Raw genomic sequence first — 13,603 nt, forward strand, 5'->3', positions numbered from 1 at the left:
GTACATTTTGTTTGGTGATACGCTGCGACCGCCAGTGGTGTTTCTGCTGCTTTGTCGCTGTTTGGACAGCCATTGCATCTCAGGTTTTTACTCTTTCCCGGTGTCGTCTCGTATGTCTCGCTTTAAAACCCTGCAGAATGTGTCGCTGCGGCCTGCGGACCCCGTAGGGCTCCGCAAAGAATACCTCTAGGCTACTTATTCCCAGCCTGCTGGAAAGAACCCATCTCGGCACCACCTGTGGCTAGCAACAGGGACAAACTCATTTTGGGCCAAAGCGCTTGGTGAGACAGCAATTATTTAGCATTGCCACAGGTATAACCTTTCTCCTGGAGGTCGCGCCGGCTCTTCAGTGTCGCTGATGAGCTGTAGCTGCCGCCATTGCTGTTCCGCGGGCCAGTTTTGCGAGCTAGAGGGACTGTGTGTTTGGGACAGCTCTAATTTCTGGGATTTTGAAAATAACTGGGCAGCTGGAACTGCGGCCTGAGAGGCTTTTGCCGCTCGTTCCAGCAGGGCATCCAGAATCCTGTAGCTAGCTCCATTCTTTTACAACTACCCATTTCGCTAGCAGACGCCCAATTGAGTAGCAGTCAGTCTTGCTTTCCAAGTAACTAGCCGACAAGAAAAGTAGCTACTGAAGGCCACAACAGCTGCGTCAGCAGACGTGCTCCACGGTTATTGAAAGGATGGGAGCTACACATTGGAAGAAGGACACACAGCAGCTCTTGTCGCTGCATCTGTCCTCAGCGCCTTGGCGCTGTATTGACGAGCACGGAAATGAGCGTGTGGGCTGTCAAGTGGCGGACGGGTTTGGCCTTGCGCCTGCTGCTACTGCTGTCCCCCGTTGAAACGGTAGGTGACTTCTGCAGGTGTGTAAGACTAAAGATTACGGGAGCCATCGACGCCGCAGCAACAGCAGTGTCGAGCAGGGAAGCTCCACAGGAGCTTCTTTCGCTACTGCAGGCAGCCAGTGGAATGTACTGACTGCTGTTTAAGCTATGCCAAAAAGGGTTATCTTCTGTGGACTGCCACGACTGCTGGAGCAGTTCATGCTGTTGGTGGTGCGCTTGCTCCAGCAGTAGCTGCTGTCTCAGCAGCTGCTGATACTTTCTGCCGCCGCCTGTCTTTTGCTGCTGCTGTATTACCACATGGTATTTCACGCTGGGGTGGCGCCTTAGCGCTTCCTGGAAACGCGACACCTCGATGACAGGCTGTATCCTCATCACTGCCTGAGCACGCAAAGGCAGCCGCAACTGTGACACGAGTACCAAACCCTCGCATGGTGCTAGGAATTGTAATTACAGACACGCGCGAGAGCTACTATTCGCAACCGTGGCGACAGCACTGCACTGAAGGCAAGAAATCGACGTAAGGGAAGTCAGCTGCAAAAATGGCGCCTGGAGAGCGCATTCGAGCGTGTCAGTCTTACTACAACGCCTCGTCGTATGAGGCGGTTAGCCATTGCAACACCCAAAGGGATGAGGCGGCTGCTGGCAGTCGTGAGGATGACCCAGGGTTGTCTGCTGTAGCGAATATGCCGCATCGGTGAGTGCTGCATGCTCTGCTGCGCCGGCTGCTGCTGGAGCGAAGCAACACATCCAAGCTCACTTCCAGCTTGCTCGATAGTTTCGTCGTCCACATGAGTCGCGTCACCGACGGATGTGACTGAACGTGTGAGATACCCTGATATGCTCGCCGTGTCCGTTTGTCCTTGCTCCTGTTGCAATGCAGCAACGGCTGCAGCTGCAACAGCTGCCGCATCCGCATTTGCCACTAATGAAATGACCGTTTCCAGGTCAAGGTCAAAAGACAAAGTTAAAAAATTCTCATGAGGCTCACAATTCCGTAGTATGGTTCCTCTAACCGGTTCTTTTGCAGTTGTTGATTTTGCTGGGGCAGCTACACAGGTTGTAGATACTGCAGTGAATCCATCACTGGGATCGGCAGCACCGGATCCGCACACCGCTGCAGCTGTGCTGCAGTTGGCAGCGGCAACTGCAGGGTCTTGGTTTATCTGTGGGAAAAGCTTGATATATCCACCGCCACCTACCCTCACAAACTGGAGTGGTGATAGCATTTTTGTCTGCACTACCTGGTGCTGGTGTGTCTGTGAGGGACTCGGGCATTCGTCGGGATTCAACGTGCCAACAGCAGGTGAGGATGCTCTCAAGAACGAGGCATTTAAAAACACCCCGAAAACGAGCCGCTGCGGCGCACAAACAGGAGCGGCAACAAAGGCAGTAGTAGCAGCAGCCACAATGCGCAGAACGCAATTGCAAGCCCCGCAGCAGCAAGTCTTACCCCGACATCGTAATTTGGGCTTTCTGGGGGCAGGAGAAATCGCATAAAGACGCAGCGGAATGCTGCGGTGTCTACTGCCGCCTGTAGCAAGAGCGAAAGATGCACTGCGTGGCTGAGCTCCCTTTCTGCCTCTGCAACTGCCGCAACTTGGGGTTCCGTTTCGCAAACGAGCGGTCGGCACTCTTGCAGCTCTCCCTGTTGCTGTTGCTGCACCTGCGTGTTTGCCGCTGTAAGGCGGTTGCGAATGTTTTGCAGCAACAGCAGCAGCTCGAAAGCGTCTCCCGAGAACTCCAGTAACTGCTGCAGCTGCTCTGCAGCAACATCAAGCTCCTCAACTTCCAAATTAGAAAACTTCTGTGGGCAAAAGGTACGCAAGGGCGAACACAAGACTGGCAGGTGGAGGCGCAACAACAGCAGCAGCAGTACGGCCAAAAGCAGCAGCCTCAACAACACAATGCGGCGATATGCTGCCACATGTGTTTCACGGCACGAAATGGAGACCTACATAAAGAACTTTGCTACAGTCTGAAAGTGAAACACAAGCCTGCTGCGGTCGCTGGGTCACGTGTCTCTGAGGGTCTTTCTGACACAGTTGCAGTAGCTCTACAACTGCCTCTTCCACGTCGGAACGAGGTATACGGAAGAAAAGCCTGACAAGCATAGCACACATTAACAGCAGCAATGAGGCTTCTGTAAAACAAAACCTAAGTGTTGGCATCACAGGGATAGCCGAATGAGCAGTGCAGCAGCAGCACCGCCGACGAAGCAGTTTTATCCGGTAAGCCCCTCCACAGTTTCAGCACCAACCGGAGCTCCCACACTAGCACGAGCTCCTGATGTGCTTCCCTCAAGCAGACGTAGAGGAATACCATCAAACTACGCGACTACTGCTGCTGCAATGACGACAACTGCTGCCGTCACAGGATTAGATACACTACACGAAAATGGCGGGACCAGCAATCTCAGGGGCAACAGCTGCGATCTATTGGCAAGCTCTTCTATCTTAGCTAAGATGAAGCAGCATCAAAAGCCGCAGACCCTATGTTTTTTCCGAGCCAGCAACAGCACCTGCTGCTGGATCAAAAGTAGCAGCACGTGAAACGTGCTCACTGGAGCAGCGGTCGCACGAGCTGCGGCAGTGCAAACTCCAAAGTTCCACAAGATGGCGGAATCCCAGCAGTGGCGAGTAGGTTGTGCAGCGAGGTCACTGCAACAAGAAGCAGCTCTCCCTCAGCAACAACAAGCTGCTGGTCCTCGTAAGACAAGACGTTCAGGATTTGCTGCAGCACTTGCTGGCTCATCCCTCTTTGTTGATCTTGCTGCATATTATCGCCGGTGAAACTAGTTGAAGGGCTTCTGGAGCCGCTGGTGCTCATGTAACAGCCCGTCTGGCAGGTGGCTGGAAGCAGGAGGTGCTGCAGTACATGCTTCTGCTGTTGCTGTTGCTGTTGCTGCTGTTTCAGGGGATAAAGAATTTGGAAGCAGCAAGCTAGCTGCGGTAGCACTTGGCCGAATGGGCCCCTTGCACTCTCCCCTTGTTGCTGCTAACGCCGCAAACACGCAAGAAACAACGGGCACCGGGACAACCTCACGAAAAAGCTGAAAATTGTAGCAGCAGCAGTACAAATAGAAGTGGAAGCACACATAGAAGAATACGACTGCCTGAACGATCTCTACGGTGGCGCCTTCTTGTTGAGGCTTGTCTGTTGGCTTTTTGCGCATCTCACCTCCACTGCATATGCAGGCCCAACACAGAACCTTTTGAAAACTTCTCCGTCCAGAAGCATTCGTTGTTGGGGCTGAACACTTGCTGCCGCTGCATTCGCCGTAGCTGCTATTGCAGCTGACATCACAAATTGATGCCATTCAGCAGTACCGGGCAACGCCCGCGTTGCTGCAGCGGCGGCCGCGACAGCGGCTGCTGCAGCAGGGGGTTGCTGCAGCTGCAGGCTGCTGCAGCACGGAGGAAACACAGAAGCTGCGGCAGCATCTAGGGCAGCAAATGCCGAGGATAAATGGACTGTTGGTGACAGTAGCAGATTCGAAGCGGTTAGAGCAACGACTCCTGTTGTGGCTGAAAGCACATTAAAATCAGCAGTAAGTCGCAAAAGAGGTGTGAGAGCAGACTTTAAATGTACACATAAGAAAGGAATTGTGCTGAACAATGAAATAACAGTACTAGTTAAACTGGAAGTGAGATGCAATGAGGAAGGAAACCATAGGCACTGAGCAAAAGACGGCAAACATGTCCACAAAAAAAAAGGGCAGCATATAGACAGACACAGACTAGAGGAACCAAAGAGCTGAAAATACGAACATACGGAAGGCCGTAGCCAGAGAGAAGAGTAGAGTCCACAATAACATCAGAGGCAACGACATAAGAGTACATACGAAGCGGGCGCAGAGCAGCGCTTTACTATCCAGATGTAACTAAGAGGATACTACACAACGCTTTGCATGCGTGCAAAGGCACGCAGACAGCAGCATGCCCACGTACGTAGACAGCCAAGTGTCAATTCGTGCACTGATGGACCTGACCTGCTGTAAGATCCACTGCAGGGCAGAAAAGAGGCAGCGATTGGTGCGCAGCTCCGTGGGCGCCAAAGTGCTGAAGAGCTGCGCTGCAGAGCAGACCCCTAAGGCCGTCATTGCCATCGTTCTGCGCAAGCTCCTCCTGTTGCTGCGGCAAAGGAAGAAAAGAAGGACACTCCAAAACCAGCTCTCGTTGCTTGCTGCTTCGGCTCAACGGTGACGGCAACTTCAGATGAGAATAACTCTAGAAGGCCTCAGAGTGAAGTGCAGCTCAGCATGCTATTAAGGCTGAGATCACTTCGGGCCAGTGCATTTATGCATTCAACGAACGGTGCACGCAGCGGAGCGAAGACAACATGCACTCGTTAGGCCCCATGGCCTCCCTTTATTTCTAGAAAGGTCGCGGTCTTGTAAATTCACGCAAGCACGCCTGCAGTAGTGAACTTGCAGAGCGAACTTGCAGAGCAAACGCAACCAATGCACGTATTTCAGCACGTTTGTGATTGCCTGACGGTGTTCGTAGATGTGATTCCAGTAATGGCACGTGCGTGCATGTGAAAGTGCGAATGGCTGCGTTATGAGTCTTTGCCCACGTACCGCAATCATTATTCGAGTTCAATGCATATATAGGCACGCTAAGAAATGCACACAATCTACAACCAGCGCATACGAACGGTATGACCAGCCTAGAGTGGCGTTCGCTTAGATACGCTGGTCAATTTCAGTCGGGATGGCGTACAGTTGGGGGCATAGCACTACCAAAAACATCATACAGCCACACTAAGAAAGACAACAGTAAAGGCATCGGATAAATGGAAATACTACAAGGCAGGCTTCAATGGAGCAGCAGCAAACAGGCAAAAGCGATAATAGCAACGTCTGTAGGTGCTGCTGTTGCATAGCAACCAAAGCACACGCACTAAGGCATCAACGAAGGCCCTCCGGCTGCGGGGATCGAGAGGACGTGCGAAAAGGACGTTTAGCACCTCACGTGTCAACTGAACACGTGCGTTCATAGTGCTACTGCTGCTTTGTCGCTGCTCTCGATGTTGCTGGAGCACCCGAGCAGAAAACGCCGGTGCGGCTGAAGCTGTTCCCGCTGCCGTCCCACCTGCAGCTCCTACTGCTGCGAGACAGTCTGCGGGAGCAGTTGGGTGCGCTCGTCCCTGGTGTGTGTTCTGCTGCTGCTGCTGTTGCCCTGTCGGCAAGGGAGCGGATCCAGAAGACGTTGCGGCCAATGTTGAACTCGCTGCTGTAGTTGTGGCAGCTGAAGCAGCAGCCGCGTCTTCATCCTCTGCCGTGGAGCAGCCGCCCACACGCAGCAAGAACGCCTCGAAGAGTCCCGCATCCACCGCAGGTGGCAGCGTACCAGACTGCAGCAGCTGCAACGACGATGGCCTTTTATTCGGTTCTTCCTGCAACAGCAAGCTGCACAAGAAACAGCAGCAGCAACAGCAGGGCGGAGTTGCGTGCTCGGAGAGGGCAATGGATTGTTAAAGCTGGAGGCGCAGCTGCCGTAAACTCAAATGTAGCTGCACTCGAGCGCGGCGGGAGCACACGAACAGCAAGACATAAAAAATTACAACAGCAGAAGCACTGCAAGGAAAGCGTTAGGAGTAGTAACCGGAACACCAACAACAAGGAAAAATGGTTTCATTTACAGCAGTAGCAGGAAAAGCTACAACAGCTAACTTGGCGATTGTGACGGCCCGCGGCGGCATGCAGCCGTTGAAGTTCGTACGTATGGCTTCTCGATTGCTAAGCCGCGCCATTACCGGACAAAGCAACCACAGTTCCAAAAAGAGCATCCTACGTCAAATACATCCAGACATGCTCAGTCCATTCACCGATATGTCACAGCACTAGAAGCAACAGCAGCCTTTATCCGGTGGCATTGGTCGTGCACAGCTGCACCACGCAGGCTTCCTAGTAGCCCCAACAACTTTTGATGCCATAGTCAACAACAGCAGCAGCAACAGGCTCCGCCATCACCAAGCTGGAGCACCAGCACGCAACACTAGATGCCGCTGCAGCAGAGGCAACAACAGAACTGACCCGATAGAATACATATCCGCCTTATCACTGAAGGTCTCTCCTCGGCGCACTTCAGGGGCTACAAACGCCAAAAACGGATTGTCACCAGTTGGCAGGAGCAGTTCCCTCAGCCCAAAATCCCCTACCTGCAAAAGACGAATCAGATAAGGCCATGAAATGCTGAAGAGCCATGACCTTCCAATCCCATGACTCGCAAAAACCGAAACATCCACGGCAACAGGAAGCTGTCTGCGAAAAAACTAATGCCGAAGTACACCTCTACCAGTTCGCCTCCGATTAGATCTCACACATTCACCATAGCGCCTCAGCGAGTGGGCGAAGGTCGCTCAGCCCGCTTGCGCTGTTGGCCAGGGAATCACTCGCGGGAGAGAGAAAACAAAGAAGCACGGAAACTCACAAAACGGAGAGCCGAACAAAGCAGAATGGAGCAGTAATACTGGATCAGTGACCCAGAAGACCCTTACGCGTATTAACACCTCACTTGCCTTCAAAATAAGGCCCTCTGGACCATCAACTAGAAAAACGTTTGAAGGATGTAGCGCCCTGTGGCAAGCCCCAGCGCGATGTACACAAACCATTGCCTCGAGCAGCTGCAGCAGCAAGACACAAATCTCTTACAAGTTCACATCACAAAGTGCAGCAATGCGGCGTCAGGTACGTTTGCAGCAGAACAGCAACAGCAGCTACACCACCGAAAGCCGCAATAGTAACAGTTGTGGGTAGGTGAATGCTTAGCGGACAGCAAGCAAAAGAAGTGGCGACAGTCTTATAAGCTGGAACCGCAGCAGCAACGGTATTCGTAACAGAAGCAGTACTGGCGGATACCTGCATGAAAAGTCTCCAAACATCTGAGATACGAAGGGTCCTTCCCTCCCGTATGAATCTTTGAAGAGTCAGTTCGAAATATTCCATCTGCACGAACACCGATAGTTGCGCCTGTTCTTCACTAGGTAATGCTACAGCTGCTGCTGCTCCTTCTCCTCTCGGTATCCCTTCTGTTGCCCTTTCCACAACGCTTGACGATCTTCTAAAACTGGTCTGCCCTGCGGCAGTAGTAGCTACTGCAAAAATCACAGGAGCATATAAAGGTTCAGCCTGAGCCAGACTAGCGCACTCTCTGTTCCTGCAACTGTCGTCTAGCTGTGACCCAGTTGCACTTGAAAGAGCCTCACATTTATCACTCGCGGGCTTGTCTTCCGCGCTGGCAGCCGCAACAGCAGTAGGAGCCGCGTAGGAAGCAGCACGGCCAGCAGGAGAGGCAGCGACTGTATGATGGGGAAACCCCTGAGAGGGAGCTGGTGATGACTGACTGGTTGTAAGTCTTGACGTTTTCTGCACCAGCTGCGACCAGCACTGGTGGTAGCGCATCAAGAACTGCACAGGCCAAACGAAAACAGCGCAAAAAACCAAGGGGCGCCATGTTCAAATGTTCCCCATATAAATCCTGACAACGCAACCACGTCACCCCTGGCCGTGCGGTCAGCTATCCCGTGAAGTTTGCATGCCTTTTGACAGCAAGATCTGCAACATCAGTACGACAAACACTATCAGCAAGGGCTGTGCCAGCGGCAATGATTGAAGTAGAGCCAAAAACTAACGGGGTGCTCTAATGTGCAGAGCATCGCAACCTCATGAAGTACTCTCTCAGCGTCCGCCACGATGTTCAACCCTGTCATGCGCCACTCCTGATGCTCCTGCTGCTGCTGCTCTTCCTGTTGTTTCTTGTCCTGCTGATACATCAGCTGCTGCTGTTTCTGTAACACCTGCTGCTGCTGCCTTTGCTCCTGCTGAAGCGGCTGTTGCTGCGGCGCATCGTCGTAAACTCTCGTGTACTGCATTTTGTGCTTTTTCTTGCCTTTTTTTTTCTTTGGACGTTGTTGCAGCTGCTGCTGCTTCTCGTGTTGTGGCTGCTGCTCTTGTTGCTGTAGTTGCAGGGAAGGGTCGCGCTGCTGCAACTGCTGTTGCAGCTCATCGACTCCCTGACTGGCGCGCTGCAGCAGTGACTGCGGGATGCAAAAGAAAAATTCTTTGATTACGTAAAGCCTGCTGTCAATCATATGACGAACCAAACAGCTGCGCTTGTGTGCTTGTGAGGACAGCACCTGCACATACCTCTCAGGACAAGCGGCATGAACAAGAGCGATGCACAAGCAGCAGCGTTATCGACGCGCTTATCATAACCCTTCTTGTTAACGAACTGACGAAGCAGCAGGCACAGAAGGACTCACTTCCACAAGCAAAAAGTCTCTGCGGTGTCGGGGCTGCTGGTTGACGATGTGCTGCAAAAAGCTGAAGATGTTTTGCTGGTGCTCTTCGGGGTTGAACCCTGCATTGTTGCTTATCACATTTCTGCTGCCATCCGTTTCATGTGGCCGCAGTGCCGCAGGGTCAGCAACCACTGATACATCAGCTGCTGCGTATGATGGTATTGTCGCTGCTGCTCCTACAGCAATAGTAGCAGCTGCTGCTTGAAGTCCCGTCAGTTCAGCAGCGGCAGTACGGGATGTCAGCGGCATACTGCTTCTGCTGCTGCCAGGAGTGAACCATCCACCTGCTGCGGTAGCTGTAGGCAACTTCAGACTTCGCTGCACGCAGTCACAGCCAACCATGTCAGCCTGCATGCAAAAGGCAGCTAGCATTAGAAGCAGCAGTGAGCTGGCGGCTTACGACAGTTTGTTGGTAGCTGAGACATGTTGCTAGCAACAAATGAACGCTTAACAGAGGAGAATCTGCTACTGCTAGCAGAATCATAATGCGGATTCTTTGTTAGCATCAAAGAGCAGCAGCAGCAGCAAGAGCCATAGCAGCAGTTGCAGCGCACACACGACTGCCAACTGCACATTCTGCGAACAGCCACGACCGCAACAAGGGCAGTCAAGTGTACAAGCAGACTTGAGAAGGACTGGTCTTCAAGTGCTTGAGGCTGTTGCAGTAGGAAGCCAAGATTGTGCCTCCGTACAAACAGCTCTGAAAGCCCAAACCCACAGTGCCAAAAGGGGCAGCGACACATCCAACGACTAGCAACGGCATTAGGTGCACAAAGTGCTTCCAAAAATCAAAACAATCAAAACAGTAAGAACAGCAAGAGGTAATTTACCATCCGTAGCAGAAGTGCCCTCAACGCTAGCAACAATGACGGAGACGTGAAAGATAAAGTAATTACAGCAAGCGCCTACCTGAAAATCAGGCACCGGAGCTTGAGAGGCTGAGCTGTGACAAACAAGCCTTCTCGGACACCTAGGAATGCTGCAACTTCAGCACATGACATAGGACCTCTTCTGTGCCTTGTTACTGGAGTGCCTGATGCTGCTACTGTTCTCAAGCTCACATATCTCAGTCCAATAAGAGAAACAGCACAGAAGAAGCAGGATGTGGCAGCGATTCCCGCCAGGGCGACTGCTGACAGCAACCAGTGCCACAAGTCGCGCAACAGTGGCAGGCGAGACAGCACCGATTGTGGCCACGAATGCAACGTAAAACCTACATGGGAGTCAAAGATAATGGGCCTGTTGTTTGCTCTCCATCTCCTCTGAGTCTCGCTGCGACAGCCATGTGAAACTCTGCCGCCTGCTGCTGGGTTGTAGCTGCATCTCCGTCTCGTGCTGCTGCTGCCTCCGCTGCTGCTGCCGCTGCTGCTGCGCTCTTAGTCTTGTGCAGAGTCCCTTGCCTCGCTCGATCCCGGATCAGCTGCAGCTGCAGTTGCTCCAAATGCTGCTGCTGTTGTTGCTGTTGTTGTACGCGTTGCTGCATCTCTTCCCACAAGTTTGGCTGGGAAGGTAGCTCCACCAAAAACGTCTCCAAGTGCAGGGCCAAAGCGTGCAACAGCACCTCTCTCCTGCAGTTGAAGCAGCAAAAAATCAGCATCCGCTGCATAATGTTTGTGGCTGCAAAGACACGAAGTGACGTGACCCGCCGCAGCGACAGCACTGTAGCAACAGACCGCAGCAGAAAAGCAGTTTAGGAGAAGTTGTAGCAACCGATCGCCGTCGTCACAACCAGCAGCAGTTTAACGCACGGTTCCTTAAAATAAGAGGTCGACAGCTGCTGCAGCAACAACCCCAATCTTTCCTTTGATGGGTTGCATGATAGGCCAATACAGACAGTAGGCCGTGATGTCGGGTACCTACGGGGGCGCAATGCAACGAAAACAAGAGCTGTAGCAGCAAGAACTAGTATAAACTTCGTTAGTGTCTAATTAGGAAAGGAAAGGGACAGCATCGAAAACACTTGAGCGCAGCAACACCTGGGACACACAGAAGACCCCCGTGGCATCGAAATCACTACAACAAGCAGCACAAGCTGCGGCGAAAGCAGCAACAGCCGAGAAAGCAGACGCAATGGTCGCTACGCACGTTGGTGGCAAGAGGGCATCAATGACTGCTATGTGCTCTTCAGTTCTGAAAGTACTGATGTGGAAAGCTATGCGGATGGACTCGTTGGTGTTGCCGCTGCTGCTGCTAAGGCCACGACCATCACTTCCTAGGCGGCTGCCGCAGCACTCGCAGCGACAGCGAAACGCCACCTTCAACTGCTGCTGGGGCGTCAATGCTGCCAAATTACAACTATCCAAGCTGCTGCTTCTCTCCTTGTTCGTGCTGCTGCACCTGCTCCTGGATCTGCTGCTGCTGCTGCTGCCGTCATCGGAAAGTCCCGTGTCTGCGCGACTAGAATTCGCCCCGCGGGTTGTGCGCTTATTGCTGAAGCTAGGAGCGGAAGCAGCTGAAGATGCATCGTAGCGGCAATGGAAACAGTTAAGTGGCGACAGTACCAGGAATGTGGCACACGCGGTGGAAAACAAGCGCCCAGCATCCCAGGGGTTTACCTTGTGGCTACCTGCCTGCAAAGTAGCAAACGCTGCGGCGGCCGCAGCACGAGTGTGTTCAACCTCTGCTATGAACGTTTCAGACAGCAGCCTGCAACACAGCACGCACGCACATGGCCACAGCTCTAGAAAAGTAGCAGACACAACAATCTGTAGTATAGTCGAGGAGGGCGCCAACAGTAGCATCCCACAGGCCCTAACACCGCAAGGATTACAGCTACAGCTCCACCTAAGAATTCCCTGCAGGGGAAGGCGCCAAGGAGCAGCAGTGGCAGGGAAGGCAGCCGGTCAACTGCATGAGCACAGGCAGCTGCCACGAACATCACCAGTGGGTTCGCAGCCCTAGCAGCAGCAATGCAATGTACCCGCGCTGTAGCAACAAAAGCGGAGGATAGAGGACATCGAGTGCCCGTATTTCGTCCATAAGCTCGTCAGAGCACACATGCTGCTTTGTTTGTTGCAGCTCTTGCTGCTGCTTTAGCAAGTGCTGTTGCCGCTGCAGGACACGTGCCGCTATCTCATCATGCCCACTTGTCCCTGGGTGAAGTTCTGACCCGCATATGCACTGAATGACGGTGCTGCTACTGCTGCAACTTTGACTGGCGCTATTGCCGCCGCTACAGCTGCTGCTGGCAGCAGTAGCAAGGGCCTGCCGGGCCTTCCTCTTCGTTGCTGCCTCTTGCTGCTGCTGTTTCCGTGATTTGCGGCGCGCATGTCTCTGCGGAGGTTCCTCTCCTACTTCTCCCCAAGCTGGAGGCAGAGCAGCACTGGCTGCTGCTGGCTGAGCCAGTGTTGCAACTGCTGCAGCTACTTGCCGTACTTGGAATCCTGCTGTTGCTGTTTGCACGGTGGGAGATACTGTAGCAGCAGAGGAAGCTTGTGCTGTCGGTGCATTGCTCTTCGCGTCCTTACAGCTGCTGGAGATTGACTTGCTTCCAGTTGCTTTGCGCCCCATGGACGCTGCTGCAACTCCTGCGGCAGCTAAACTGCGGCAGCCGTGAACCCCCACTTTTGTCGTTGCAATCGCTCCTGTCTAACAAGGGTCTCGGAGGGGCCCTGTACTTGTTGATGCATTTGCTGTTGCCATTAAATTGAAGCAGTTGGGAGGTCTGTCCCCCCTATACTATTGCGGCACAGACAAGCAAGGAATAAGCCGCAACGGCGAGCCCTCTTTGGCTTTGTTGTCGGTATTGTCAGCTGTAATGTCTCTGCTGCCAGAGCTGGTGCCGCTGCTGCCAAGTTCTTCCAGGGACCTACACCAGCCTGTCTCTAGCTGCTGTTCCTGTTGCCGTTGCCTTGCTCTTGTTTTCGCTTAAGCTGGGCAGGAGCCGTTGCACTAGTTGCCACTGCTGCCTCAGTTACAGCTACAGATCCGCTGGCAACAAGGTCACCAAACCGTTGAACTATTCATAGGTAGTCGGCAACGGGGGAACACCTCCGCCGCAGTTCTACTGCTGCCGCTCGTGTTGCTGCGTGTTTTGCTGTCGCGGCAAATAGCAGCAGGAGGTATATTGTATGGGCACAAATGAGCGCCAGTTGTTCACTAAACTCTTGTTTTTGCAGCTGCAGCTGTTCGAGCTGTTTTAGGTGTTGGGCTTCTCCTTTGTTGCAATGGCGGTGGGGCCCCAGTTGCACCATTCAAGTGTGGGAGGACTCTCGGAGAAACAGAAGGCCCAGCAACCAGAAGTTGTTGCACATGACTATTGGCTTCAAAGTCACCTTTGTTCCTGTGACTGTTAGCTGGTTCTTGTCAATATTCTGGCGCAACGGACCGCAGCCGACAGGGCCTGACATACAGCGAACAAAAACGCGCTGTTGAGCAAACGGCAAGCCCAGCAACAGCTCTAGCGCATTCTTCAGCACATGAAAAGGAAGGAACCTAAAAGTTGAACATAT

General features: G+C 53.0%; 1 protein-coding gene across 1 annotated transcript; it reads right to left on the reverse strand.

Annotated features, from left to right (window-relative positions):
* Positions 1 to 740: 740 nt before the first annotated feature.
* On the reverse strand, positions 741 to 12,662 carry ETH_00019920 (protein kinase (incomplete catalytic triad), putative; the record flags this gene model as incomplete). Its single annotated transcript, XM_013375843.1, has 20 exons — positions 741 to 1,226; positions 1,427 to 2,203; positions 2,299 to 2,652; positions 2,804 to 2,948; positions 3,409 to 3,842; positions 4,026 to 4,372; positions 4,837 to 4,978; positions 5,751 to 6,258; positions 6,523 to 6,639; positions 6,886 to 7,010; positions 7,350 to 7,475; positions 7,711 to 7,946; positions 8,058 to 8,259; positions 8,484 to 8,888; positions 9,114 to 9,470; positions 9,778 to 9,852; positions 10,062 to 10,131; positions 10,370 to 10,720; positions 11,238 to 11,798; positions 12,073 to 12,662. 20 exons carry the CDS (start codon positions 12,660 to 12,662, stop codon positions 741 to 743), a joined length of 6,408 nt encoding a protein of 2,135 aa, XP_013231297.1.
* Positions 12,663 to 13,603: the final 941 nt, after the last annotated feature.

The sequence above is a fragment of the Eimeria tenella genome, genomic scaffold (assembly GCF_000499545.2).
Source record: "Eimeria tenella Houghton genomic scaffold, Eth_scaff3, whole genome shotgun sequence".
Classification (NCBI taxonomy): Eukaryota; Apicomplexa; class Conoidasida; order Eucoccidiorida; family Eimeriidae; genus Eimeria; species Eimeria tenella.